The following is a 13,193-nucleotide window of genomic DNA, read 5'->3' on the forward strand; positions in this document are numbered from 1 at the left end:
TCTTTAAAACAGAAGAAAAGCCATGAAGGAGGATGGCAAAAATTGTGTTATGTTCATCTATGTGACTCTTTGCATATCCATATTTAGAGGTGGTGTCAAAATCCTGTTGTGGATGGGAGCCTAAAAATGACCCTCCTTCCCCCTCCCTAGGACTTGATCCCACCACCCTGCTGGGAGCAAATGAGACGTGAGGCCAAGGCCAGGAAGAACCACACAAATTGTGAAGATGGTGGTGGTGTCTAATATTTATTTTTCTAGTTATAAAAGTAATACATGAAGAGCCCTGGATTGGGAGAAGTTTTGAATCCTGCAGGATTTAGCCAGGTCAGTTTCTCAGAACTTGTATTTCCTCATCTGGGAAGCCGGACGAGGAGCCTTGCCCACCCCACAGAAGGCAGTGTAGATCAACTGAGATAACACAAGGGAAGCACTAGTAAGCTGGAAAGTGCTGACAAATGGAAGGGCTTAGTGTCACCACCCTTGAGTGAGGTAGCACCAAGGTCCAGGCTCCTGCCCCTCTCCTGGGCCCACAGAAAGGGGTCCACTTGCAGCCTTGGTTTGATTGAGTCAGGGAGGGGCCTCACAGGTGCCTTAAGCCTGACCAGATGGGGCTTCACTGGGGCCCTTCCAGAACTGGGCATCAGCTGTGGCCAGCTGGGTGAGGATCTTCTCCAACTCGGGCCCATCTTCTAGGAAGCGCTCAGAGAAGGATCGGATGAGGCCTGCAGCCGAGGCCTCGTACTCAAGAAGTTGTACTTCTGAGCCTGGGGAGGAGATGGAGGAAAAAATAGCAGCAGGAAAAGGTTTTAATAGGGAAACAGAATCATAATCGTAATCATAGGAGCAGCTAGTTCTTCCTGAGTTTTTACCATGTGCCAAAAATTGTGCTCAATATTTCATTATCTAACTGACTCCATAATCCTATGAGATAGGAAACATTAAAGGGGGAATATTTAATGAATTGCTGCATTCATTCAGTCACTTAATAAAGATTTACAACAGTGCCAGGTTAGGTGAAACAGACACAGTCCTTGGCCTCCAGGAGCTTACAGTCCAGGAACTGCTTTATCTCCATTTACTGTGGGGCCCTGGGCAAGTTTCTTAACCGAAGCCTCAGTTTCCTCGTCTGTAAAGTGGGGGCAAGCATAGTACATCTCTCAAGAAGCTGTGGTGATTAAATATGATATAATGGGTGGAGGGAACACTCAGTAAGTGCTAGCTATCATAAGCATCACAATCTCTGAACCTACTTCCTCATCTGTCAACTGGGGCTGTTCCAAGGGCACCCATCTAACCTATGGGGTGTTTCTGAATAGTTGTGGGAAGCACTTCCTTCTAACATCCCTCCACTTCTCTACCTGCTCACAGTGCCTCATTGTACTCTGTGGCCTTATGGGATGTATGCAGCTAAGAGCACAGGCTCTGAGCTCAGATGGCCCAAGTTCAAATCCTGATCCTGCCAGCCACTCACTGTGTGACCTCAAATACACAGCCCCTCTGTGTCTCAGTTTCCAGCTGAAAAAGGGGAAACTTCCTCATTTAAGTTGTTGGGAGTTGATATGTGCAGAGTTTTCACCCAGACTCTGGCACATGGAAGTCCTCAAAAGTGAGCTATTAATACCACCACCATCACCACCACCTTTGAAAATTCAACCTGTTCTTTGGGCCTCAAAGTTTAACCCCTGCTTCCTCCCCAGACCCACCTTTCCCCAATTCTCTCAAAGGTAGATATGATCTTCCCTTCTCTAAGTGTTCAGACCACTGTTTGTGTCTCTTGGGCACCCATGAACACTTCCCTTGGAAGACCATTTCTCTCTCTGTCTTATTCCTAATGAGCTGAGAACGACTTGAGGTGAGGAGTCCATCCCCAACGCCTGCCCAGGGCTGGACAGTCAAAGCAATGATGATCTTGTCCGTGTAATGAGCACTTGCTGGGAGCCCGGCATAATCCACTCACTCACTCACTGACAGGCACAGAGCGGCTGCCGTGGGCCAGGCCCTGCGCTAGGTGCCGGGGACGTGCTGATCCTGTTGCCGTGGAGAGGAGCAGACAGGAAAACGGCAGGGTGAGAGCCGCAGGAGGAGAAGAAAGCTGGGTGACAGCTCAGAGGGCGTGCCTGCAGGGTGGTGAGCCAGGGGAGGCGCTGGCAAACCCCATGACACCTCTGGAGCACAGAGTGGAGTTTATGTTGTTTTTTAACTGTTTTAAGTGTTTTTTGTTTTAATTATTCTTATTTTTTTTTTTGGCTGTACCATGAGGCCTACATGGGGGACTGAACCCGAGCCCCAGTAGTGAAAGCGCTGAGTCTCAGCCACTGGGCCACCAGGGAATTCCCTAGAATTTAGAATAAACCTTTTACATGCTTTTTCCTCACTAAGAGGAGGTAATTATTTCATTTAACCCTCACAGCTTCCCGTGACTACTGTAGTGAGGAGCAAATGCTCTTTATCTGACTCTTGGTTCCTCCAGTAAAAAGCTGTAAGCCTTAAGTAATTGACTCTCTGTGCCTCAGTTTCCTTATCTGTAAAATGGGGGCAATAAGACCTACACTTTACTGGGTATTGTGAGTATTTAAAGGGTGAATCCCTGGAATACACTTAGAACTTGAAGGAAGTACTCAGGTTCACTACTGTCTGCGCACAATCCACATGGGCTTTATGAATGAGGACACCCAAGCTCAGGAAGGTTAGTGACTAGGCCAAGGTTGCAGTTCTGAAGCTCATGTTTTAACCACAGCCTGGCATCGCCTCTTCTCAAGTGCCTCACGTGCCAGTGTCAGGAAAGGTGAGTCAAGGGATGAGAGGAGAGTGAATGCAGCAGGGTGCTGGCACCCCCAGGATTGAGCACAGGCCCCGGGAATGAAACTGCTGAGTCTTAACCGCTGGGCTGCCAGGGAATTCCCCGGAGTAGAGTTTAGGCTAAACCTTTGAAATGCTCTCTCCTCACCAGGAGGAGGTAATTACTTCATTTAACTCTCACACTTACCCATGACTACGGAGGCACAAATGCTCTTAATACAAAAGGTACAAGTGCGTGGCTGACAGGGTCAGGGCTTTTGGAAACTGCAACATCACTTGAGGAGGGGAGAGGGACCATGGGGCTGCTGACCTCTTCTCTGACTTGACTGCTCTGCCGAGTCCTACTGTCCCCTGGGCTCTACTCAGCCCGCTGGGTGCCTCCTCTCTGCCTCACCTGACCTCGCTCCTGGCCCCGCCAGGCCTGAGTCCCCAGCACGATGCCTGGCCTCCTCTGGGGCCCGGAGTGTGTCTGTTTCACTAGCCCCTGCTCTGCGGGCCGCCCTCAACCTTCTCTTGCCATCTCTCAAGCAGCCTGACCCTGTGTGTGGGGGGTGCTGGGTGGTGGTGGATGTGAAGGTGTGGGCCTGAGGTTTGGCATGGGGAGGGCTGGGCCGGGAGGGAGGTGGGGAGACAGGAGCCACCTCGGGTAGCCTTTCCCGAGCTCCGGGGTCAGTTCCAGGCCTCCTATGTGCTCCTGGAGGGCCCTCTATCACAGGGGGCCCAGCAGTCCGTTACCTTCAAGGCGAGTGTTGGGCTGAACGATGAGCTTCCGGGCTTCCTTGCGGAGCAGCACCGTGTCCCTGAGGGAGAGGAAGCACTCGGGGGGCGCATCGGTGACCGCTGCATACCCCTCATACAGGGCCCGGCCTCCAGCCACGTCCCCTGTGGACTTTAGCACCTGCGGGAAGGCAGGAGTCAGTGCCTTTGGATGGATGCCCTCCACGCATCCACTGGGCTTTGCCAAGAGCCATGGGCAGCGGCGCCCAGCCCCGGACCACATCTGCTGTCTCAAGGGAATGCAGATCACGTTAGCATCGAGCAGGTATCCATATTAAGGTGAAGCTAATGGCTCTCCTTTGATTGCCTCACTTGAACTGTACACAAGGAGGGTAGTTGTAACATCATCTTCTTTTTAAAAACTTTTTTTTTAATTTTTACTGTGACAGATGTTCAGACAATATATTCTTGAGTGAGATTCGCTCAGTTGTGTCCAACTCTTTGCAACTCTGTGGACTATGGCCCACTAGACTCCTTTGTCCATGGAATTTTCCAGGTAAGAATATTGGAGTGGGATTTTCCTGACCCAGGGATCGAACCCAGGTCTCCTGCACTGAAGGTCAATTCTTTACCATCTGAACCACCAGGGAAGCCCTATATATTCTAAGTGTTCAACAAATATTTTTTCTTGGTTGCATGGTGTGTGGGATTTTATTTCCCCAACCAGAAATTGAATGCTCACTCCCTGCAGTAGGAGCTCAGAGTCAACCACGGAAGTCCCCACCCTCTTTTTTAAATAAAACATTTCATATAAAAAACATTTCATTTCAAATAAAAAACATACAGTACCTACCTTATAAAGAATGACACCCACACCACCACCACCCAGCTTAAGAGTTACTCACATCATCCCTCCCTGACTGCACCCCATGGCCTCCCCCGCCTGAGGAATTAGCACTTGATTTTGCTTTTTAGCCTCTTATTTTCCCTGAGTTTTACTCTCAATTCATGTTACATTTTTGCCCACATCCTGTGATTTGCCTTTTCTGCTCGAATTACAGCTGAGATCCACCTGTGTTTGTGAGTGCAGTATATAGTCCCATAGCTGTGCGTATTCCACTTACAAACACACCACAGTTGTGTCTCTTCCACTGTTGCCGTATAACCTGTGATTTTTGCCATCCGAGGCTGCTCTGTACATATTGTACATCTTCTGGTGATCAGAGGCAGGTTTTCCCAGGAGAATCAAGGTCTGGCTCATGCTCATCCTTAAAGGATGATGCCCCCATTGTTTTCCAGACTTGTTGCACCTGTTTTCACTTCCAGAGGCAGGGGGGTGGCAGTCCATCCGGCTCGGCTCACCAGGGTGATGTTGACAGTTTTTCATGTTGCCGAGCTGGTGGGTGGAAATCTCATGTGGTTTCAGTTGTGTTTTCCTGATGACTAACGAGATGGAACAACATCCCACAAGTTGGTGAGCTATTTATTTTCCTCTTTGGTTCATGAGTTTTGCCTATTTTTCTGTTAGGCTGTTTTTTCTTCACTTTTTTTTGGAAAGTTCTTTATATATTTAGCTGCTAACCTTTTGTAAACTCATATGTGATAAATACCCTATCCTAGTTTAAGACGCATCTTCTCACCTTCTTTGTGGTAAGTTTTGATGAATAAAAGTTATGTTATCAGTATTACTTGTCCACATTGTGGAGCTTGTGAAATCTTAGTTCCCTGACTAGGGATTGAAACTATACCCCTGAGGTGGAAGGACAGAGTCCTAGCCACTGGGCCACCAGGGAATTTCTATTCTATGATATTTCTAGACACAGGTTTTGCTTGCCATTCTTGGAATTTCTTGAGCTTCTTCGGATTTCTGGGTTGGGTCTTTCATCAGTTCTATGAAGTGCTCAGTCATTATCTCTTCTAATATTCCTTCTTTTCTCTCTCTTTTCTTCTTGGAACTTCAGTTCATGTACATTAGATCTTTTCACACTATCCTCCATGTCTTTTTTTTTTTTTTTCTTTAATGTTTATTTATTTCATGCACTGGGTCTTAGTTGTGATCTTTTATCCTTCTTGTGGCATTTGGGATCTTTATTTGCTGCATGTGAGATCTAGTTCCCCAACCAGGGATTACACCCAGGCCCCCAGTATTGGGAGTGCAGAGTCTTAGCCACTGGACCACCAGGGAAGTCTCCCTCCTCCATGTCTCTTAATCTCTTTTAAATTTTCTATCTTTGTGTCTCTGTGCTACATGCTCTGGGCATCCCTGGTAGCTCAGACAGTAAAGAATCCACCTGCAATGCAGGAGACCTAGGTTCAATTCCTGGGTCGGGAAGATCCCCTGGAGAAGGGCATGTCTACCCATTCCAGTATTCTTGCCTGGAGAATCCCATGGATAGAGGAGCCTGGCAGGCTCTAATCCATGGGGTCATAGAGAGTCGGACACGACTAAAGTGACTTAGCACGCATGATACATGCTCTAACTTCTCTTATCTTCAGCTGGATCTAAAATCTGTTTAAGCTGCCTATTTTTAGTTTCAGTGATTATAAAGATTAGCACTAAGAGATCTAGTTGGCTCTCTTCCAAATAACTGACATTTATGGCTCTGATCCTTACTTATTCTGCCAGTTTGCCACTGGCAAAGTAGGACTCTGACTAGGGCACCCTCTGGGTAAGCCTCCCTCTCTTAGGCCCAGGGGTAGAATGATTTTCCCTAGCTCTGCAGGAATTAAAACTGACTGGGAACTCCTAGGGGAAGGTTAGAGAGACTGGCTGACCTTTCTCTCTTTTGCATAATACTTAACACCCAGCATGTGAACATAGATTCACGAAGTGGACATGTTAGCCACCAGAAGCTTCAACCAGAGAGCTGGCGACAGGGGTGTCCACGGGAGCCAGGTGGTATCATGAGTGAATGACTAAGGCAGGCACAGGAAACAGGAAGTGGACCTGGCAGACTGGGGAGTGGAGCCCGTGTAGAGAGCCAAACTCGGTGGCCACTGCTCAGTTCCAGGGAATTAAGTCTGTTGATGGCAGGCCCTCCCAGAAGCCAGAAATACAGATTTATATCTCCCCTCATCAGTTTTTACCATATGGGTGAGCCAAAGCTATGACTATTTATAATCCTGTGGCTGAAGCCTTTCCCTGTGGAAAAGCCTCCATCTTCCCTGCTGGGTGGCTCTTTGCTGTGCTCTTGGGTTTTTCTAGGGAGCTAATGCAAGAAACAGCCACACCAAAAAATGCTTCCATGTTCCATATCTCCTGTTCCATGTTCTGTAAAGCCACCGCTGTGGACACTGTCCATTCTGCTGAATGGATGATCCTGGACAAAGATCCATCTGCTTCAGTCTCTAAGATGGAATGCTCTGTGTTCCGTCACTACTAAGTCACAGTTCAATACTGGCCTAGGGTTTGGCAGATTTGATTTCTTTATCTACTGACTTATTATCATTATTAATAAACTGTTTTGGCATAATTTTAGATTTGCAGAAAAGCCACAAAGATAGCCCAGAGAGTTCCCATGGGCTCCTGGCCCAGTTTCATCTGTTGTCAACATTAAGCAAAATGTGTACGTTACTCTTAACTAAACTCTAGACTTTACTGAGAGTTCACTCATTTTCCCACGAACATCTGTTTTCTATTCCAGAATCTAATCTGGGACATGACACTGCCTTGGGCATCTAATATTTTTTCACTTCTAATTTTATTTTACTTTAATGGCCAAACACATATCTTTTAAAGAAAAATGCCTTAAATCCCTTCTGGAAATAAGTGGGAGTATAATCGTAGAGAGATATTTGCTGAATTGAAGGCTGGGCCTTCTTCAGGTCCTTCAGGCAAAGCCACCAGGACCCTGTTCTGATGGAAGGCACTGCCCAGTAAGGAGTGGGTCACCATCAGGGGTTCTCCAGTCTTGCTGAGTGTCAGGATCACCTGGAAGGCTAGTAAACATGCAGGTTTTGGGGCCTCATACTCAGAGTTTCTGAATCAGGAGGTCTGGGGTGGGGCCTGAGAATCTGCATGTTCTGGGTGCTGCTGCTGCTGCTGGTCCCCGGACCACACTTTGTGTCACACTGGCTTGGATAATATGATTTTTATTGCTCTGCTGCTGCTGCTGCTAAGACGCTTCAGTCGTGTCCGACTCTGTGTGACCCCATAGACGGCAGCCCACCAGGCTTCCCCATCCCTGGGATTCTCCAGGCAAGAGTACTGGAGTGGGTTGCCATTTCCTTCTCCAATGCATGAAAGTGAAGTCGCTCAGTCGTGACTGCATGGACTGTAGCCTGCCAGGCTCCTCCGTCCATGGGATTTTCCAGGCAAGAGTACTGGAGTGGGGTGCCATTGCCTTCTCCATATTATTGCTCAGTTCCGTATATATGTTGTTTCATTGAATTCCTGCCAGGTGAGGCAGGTGATGTATTTAACAGATGAGAAAAGTGGAGGCCAGCAAGGCAATTACACAGCTGGTTAGTCCTGGCACCAGAACCCCAAAAGGTCTCCTGACTCTAAACATCCCAACTGGGAGAGAAACCAGGACTGCAGTGAGCACTGTCCTTCCCTCCTTCACTCACCAAGCTCCAGGCTTCCTCCTTCTTGTCCCTCAACCCACTAAGCTCCTTCCAATCCCAAGACCAGCCTTTATGCTGTTTGTTCTGTGCTCAGACCTTTTCACGGCTACTTCCTCCTTGGCACTCCCATTTCCAGCTTAAACACAACCTACTCCAAGAAGCCTTTCCTGTTACAGTGTGCAGACAGGCTGACTTGGAGGGGGCCTCCGAGGCAAGAGGCCCCTGCTTACCTGGAGTCTCCGCAGGAACCTCTCCAGGGCGGGTTTGCCCACTGTCCGGATCTTGTCGCGGTCAAGGCGGACCCGGGCGTCGGGGCGCCCATCGGAGCCTGTGGTGGGAGTGACGGTAACCAGTCCCTCGCCAGCCTCCAGCAAGACCCTCAGGATCACAAACCGGGCCTGCATGTGGGCCTGCCAGGGCCGAAGAGAAAGGAATCATTTGTAGGCCCAAGGTAAGAAGTATCGAGCTGGCCAAAGAGCTCGTTGAGGTTTTTCCTTGAGATGTTATGGGAATGATCTTTTTGGCCAACCCAGGATCAAGAGTTCGTTCCAAGGCCTGATGGATCACATGTGCTTGCTAATTATGAATTATTATTGTCGTTTTGTTCTCCCCCACCCTGTGGGTCCTGTGGTGTTTAACTCCTCTCCCCTCAAATGCTTCCCGTCTTCTCTCACAAGGAAGAGCAGGCTGCCCTGGAGCACGGGGAGGCCATGTCCAGGCAGGACCCAGAGCCTTGTGCCCCTGTCACCCGCCCTGCCCTCTTCTGCCCCACGCCCTGCCCTGATAACAGCAGTTACCCCAGAGCGTCCCTTGCCACCCTGAGCACTCTCTCCTCCACAATCCTGTTTGCAGTCCGTTCTATGAGATCAAGAGGGCATCGTAATCCCCAGTTTACAGATGACGAAACAGAGGCCCAGAGAGGTGAAGTAACTTGCTCAGGGTCACACAACTGGTGAGAGAGAACAAGGACTAACCCAAGTTTCCTGACTCTAAAACATGTGTTCTTTGGATGACACAGTATTGCCTCCTCAAAACAGACTTAGGTGACTTTTTAAAAGATTTCTATTGCTTACCCTGTTTCTTTTTGTTAATTTTCGCTTTGAATTTCTTTTTTTAAAAAATTAATTAATTAATTAATTTGGCTGCACCAGGTCTTTGTTGTGGCATGCAGAATCTTTAGTCGCAGCATGTGGGATCTAGTTCCCCAACCAGGTATTAAACCCAGGCCCTCTGCAGTGGAAGTGCTGAGTCTTAGCCACTGGAACACCAGGGAAGACCCTGCCTACCCTGTTTCCAAAGTACATCTCATAGCCAAACAGCGTAGCCTAATAGCTCTGGAGGCAGTCTGCCTGGATTCAAATTCTGAGTCTGTTACTTGCCATCAAGTTACTTGATCTCTTTGTGCCTCCATTTCCTCACCTCTAAAATGAAGGTAGTAACTACCTACGGCTGAGGTTGACACTGGGGACAAATGGGTCAGTTCACATAAACTGCTTAGAACTAAGTGGCACAGAGTGAGTCATCTGTTATGGATGCATCATCTGTTAGTGGTCATAGCAACATCATCTCATCTGATTCTCTCTTAAAGGTGGGAAAGAAGATGAATACTCCCATTTTACAGGCAGGAACACTGAGCCTCACAACAGTGACGTGACCTGCTCTCACATGCGGTAGAGTCTGGGATCAACCCAGTTCATGTGCCTCATGGGTACAGTTGTCCCATCCCCATACCCAGAATCCTGGTCTTGGTCCCCAGCACAGACCCTTCCCTCCTGAGGGGTCCCCCAGCCCCTACCTGTCTCCAGCTGGAGGTCTCAGGGGTGTAGAACTCCAGAGCAAGCAGCCCGGCCCGAACCATGTTGAGCCAGTTCACGTAGATCACGTCTTCTGCATCAGCCCCCTCAAAGCCAAAGATCCTGGGGGAGGGAGGGAAGTGGTGGGGGAGCGAGGTCGGAGGCTGCCCGGGCCCTGCCCTCCCTGCCAGCACGTCCCCCCATCCACAGAGGAGCACCCCCCAACCCCTGCCCCGGCTCTGCGGCTCATACTCTAGCACTTGGGGGTGGAGGCAGAGATAGAGGCCCACGCTCTCCGCTCGGCACTCTTCGTAGCTGGAGGCGATGGTGCTGAACTTGCTGTCCCAGGTCTCCCCGCTCCGGTACCAGCTCTGGATCTGGGAGGGGGGGCCCAGGAAGCAGGCTTTAGGGGTGGCTGCCACCCTACCTGGGCCCCCCTCCCCATACCCTGGCACTCCACCCAGGCCACCCTCACCTGCTCCCCTGTCTCCGGGTTGATCACGGTCTCCTGGTCGAAGTTGAATGCTCCTTTCTCGTCCTGCAAGAGAAGGGTCATGAACGTGGGGCGGGTGAGGGTGGGGTACCCCGGGGCCCAGGTTAGGCCTTCAGCCCGGGATCCAAGGGGCTCAGAAAGGCAGCCAGGGAACAGTGAGCGGACAGCTTTTTAACCCTTTAAGTCATCCTCCTAGGAAGGTTCTATTATTATCCCGCTTCACAGAGGAGGAAACTAAGGCTCAGAGACTAAGAACCCCAGAGTGGAATCAGAGCACACAATATCTGTGCACCATGTCTCTTAACAACAACACCCATTTCCAGAGGGCCTATTCGGTGCCAGGCAAATCCCAGGGCTTCATCTTTATTCCTCACAAGAGCCATATGGTAGGAGTCAGGAAACCCAAATTTCAGATGGGCCAGCTGAGGCTCAGGGAGGGGGCCTGACTGAAGAAGACCACAGAGGGGCTACGTTTGTCGCCGCTTCCCTGGGACTTCGAAGCCAAGACAAAGCCCGATGCCAAGCTGCTCCACCATCAGCTGCCCTCTGGATCCTTCTGACTTCCAGGCCCAGCTGATCCCATTCAGGGAGGCAGCTGCGCCCCCAAGAGGAGCAGACCCCACCCCGTCTGCCTCCAGTCCTCTCATCTGTGCAGTCCACAGTGGGCTCCTCCTGGCCTGCCAGCAGGCTGTTTCTCATATTTCCTGAGTAGGTGTCGAGGGGGCTCCAGCCACTCTGGCTGGCCCACAGGAAGGGGCAGCTCCCTACAATACCTGGAAAAGTACAGGCTCCAGGGAACAGCAGTGCAAAGACAGTGCTGCAGCCTCAGGACTGGGGGCGTCCAGACACCACCCCTGCCCGGCCTTTCTGCCCTGGGGCCGCCTGGGTCATACCCTCAGGGCAGGCTTCCTGGGCCTGAGCCAAGCAAGTCCTTCTGTGTGGGAGACTCTGGGTGGGGGGCCTCAGCTGGCCTGTCCTACAGATCTCACTCAATCCTGGGACATCGTGGGGGAGGGTGAGACACTGAGAGCCAAGACTGGAGCAGCTTCCATACTTGGGGGCTGATGATGGGGAACTCTGTGTGGGAGACTCTGGGTGGGGGGCCTCAGCTGGCCTGTCCTACAGATCTCACTCAATCCTGGGACATCGTGGGGGAGGGTGAGACACTGAGAGCCAAGACTGGAGCAGCTTCCATACTTGGGGGCTGATGATGGGGAACTCTGTGTGGGAGACTCTGGGTGGGGGGCCTCAGCTGGCCTGTCCTACAGATCTCACTCAATCCTGGGACATCGTGGGGGAGGGTGAGACACTGAGAGCCAAGACTGGAGCAGCTTCCATACTTGGGGGCTGATGATGGGGAACGGGAGCCATAGGCCTAGAACTGGGGAGGGTCCCACTGGTTCCAGCACTAGCCCCTCATTCTTTTTAATTTATTTATTTGGCTGTGCTGGGTCTTAGTTTTGGCATGCAGGATCTTTTAGTTGTGGGATCCTTAACAGTAAGAAGGATCTTTAGTTGTGGCATGCGAACTTGGTTTTGGCACGTGGATCTAGTTCCCTGACCAGGGATTGAACCCGGGCCCCTGCATTGGGAGCGCGGAGTCTTAGCCACTGGACCTCTGGGGAAGCCCCGGGTCTCGAGTTCTTACCTGCACGAAGAGCTTGCCGCTGCCATGGCCCAGCAGCTCGTGCAGCCCCACCTGCACGTCAAAGGAGGGTCCTTTCCAGCGGATGTACAGGTCCTGCCAAGACAAGCAGAGACCCACGCTGCCCATTGCCCCACCACGGCCACACAGTCTACCCACAGGCCCCGTGCCAGCCCGAGGGCCCATCGTGAGGCACACATCTGCTAAAGGTCTACCACCTGCCAGCCCCACACTGGGCACCGCACAGCCCACCTCATCCTGGCAACAACCCACGAGGAAGGGGCTGCCTCCACTGTTTGCCGGCTGGGGAAACAGGCTCCAAAGACCCGAGGTCACACAGCGGGGAAGCAGCAGAGCCGGGCCTGAAGCCCTGTCCTTTCCCCTGCTCTGACCTGTCTGCCCTCCTGCGTCAGCCGAGGTCAGGCCAGGCCCCTCAGTGGTGCCCACCTTGTCCTCCTCCTCCAGGAAGGTGAGTTTCTCCCGCTGCGTGGTATAGGCCACGGCCAGCACGTTCCCCAGGGACACATTCTTAAAGCCTTCCGTCTGCCTCAGGTCATCATCTGGAGAAGGTGGGAAGGGGACCAGGGAGAAAAGGGCAAGGGCAAAGGTCAAGGGTCACAGGTAAGGAGTCTAACCAGAGGGACAGGCTGGGAATGTGAGCGGAGCAGGGTGATGTGTGGCCAGGGTGAGTGTGTGGAGGGGGAGGGGGCAACTCTCAGTGGCGTCTCCTATGGGGTTTGGGGAGCCCCCGTCATGTTCAGGCAGGGATGGGGGGCGGGCCAGGACCCCCCCGGGGAAGCTCACAGTTGGGGATGTTGATGCCAGCAGGTATGCCGGAGCCGGCGAAGGTGAGAACGTCCAGGGAGGTGAAGTCGGGGGTGAGGAACTTGTCCTTCTCGAAGGCTGGGGGCCAGGGCAGCTCCTTCAGCAGCTGCTCCGCACTTGCCACCAGCCACTCAAACTTGGCACTCATGGCCTTGTTCACCATGGCCACAAAGCCTGTGGGGGAGAGAGCGGGCTGTGAGCGGGCAGGGTTTGGGGGGATCCCACACCCTCCTCCACTCCTCTAATAACCCTCCAGCCATTATGCAGGCATTGATTGCCTGCTGTGTGCAGTGACCCTGTGCTGGCCACTCAGGAGAACCCGGGCCTGCGCTTTGCCTTCATGGAGGTCCCTGTT

The 13,193-nt window shown here is 51.5% G+C and overlaps 1 protein-coding gene across 3 annotated transcripts in view; it reads right to left on the reverse strand.

The window, feature by feature from the left end:
* Positions 1-227: 227 nt before the first annotated feature.
* Positions 228-13,193, reverse strand: part of DPP3 (dipeptidyl peptidase 3) — a 31,103-nt gene continuing 18,137 nt past the window's right edge. For all 3 annotated transcript variants that reach the window (XM_061163101.1, XM_061163096.1, XM_061163106.1), the window contains exons 10-18: positions 12,818-13,012; positions 12,461-12,573; positions 12,017-12,109; positions 10,351-10,413; positions 10,128-10,252; positions 9,878-9,998; positions 8,313-8,492; positions 3,535-3,697; positions 228-764 (exon numbers count right to left, since the gene is read on the reverse strand). In XM_061163101.1, coding sequence (XP_061019084.1) covers positions 592-764; positions 3,535-3,697; positions 8,313-8,492; positions 9,878-9,998; positions 10,128-10,252; positions 10,351-10,413; positions 12,017-12,109; positions 12,461-12,573; positions 12,818-13,012 — 1,226 coding nt within the window. In that variant the 3' untranslated portion in view covers positions 228-591. The remainder of the gene's footprint in view (positions 765-3,534; positions 3,698-8,312; positions 8,493-9,877; positions 9,999-10,127; positions 10,253-10,350; positions 10,414-12,016; positions 12,110-12,460; positions 12,574-12,817; positions 13,013-13,193) is intronic.

Source organism: Dama dama, chromosome 2 (assembly GCF_033118175.1).
Source record: "Dama dama isolate Ldn47 chromosome 2, ASM3311817v1, whole genome shotgun sequence".
Classification (NCBI taxonomy): domain Eukaryota; kingdom Metazoa; phylum Chordata; class Mammalia; order Artiodactyla; family Cervidae; genus Dama; species Dama dama.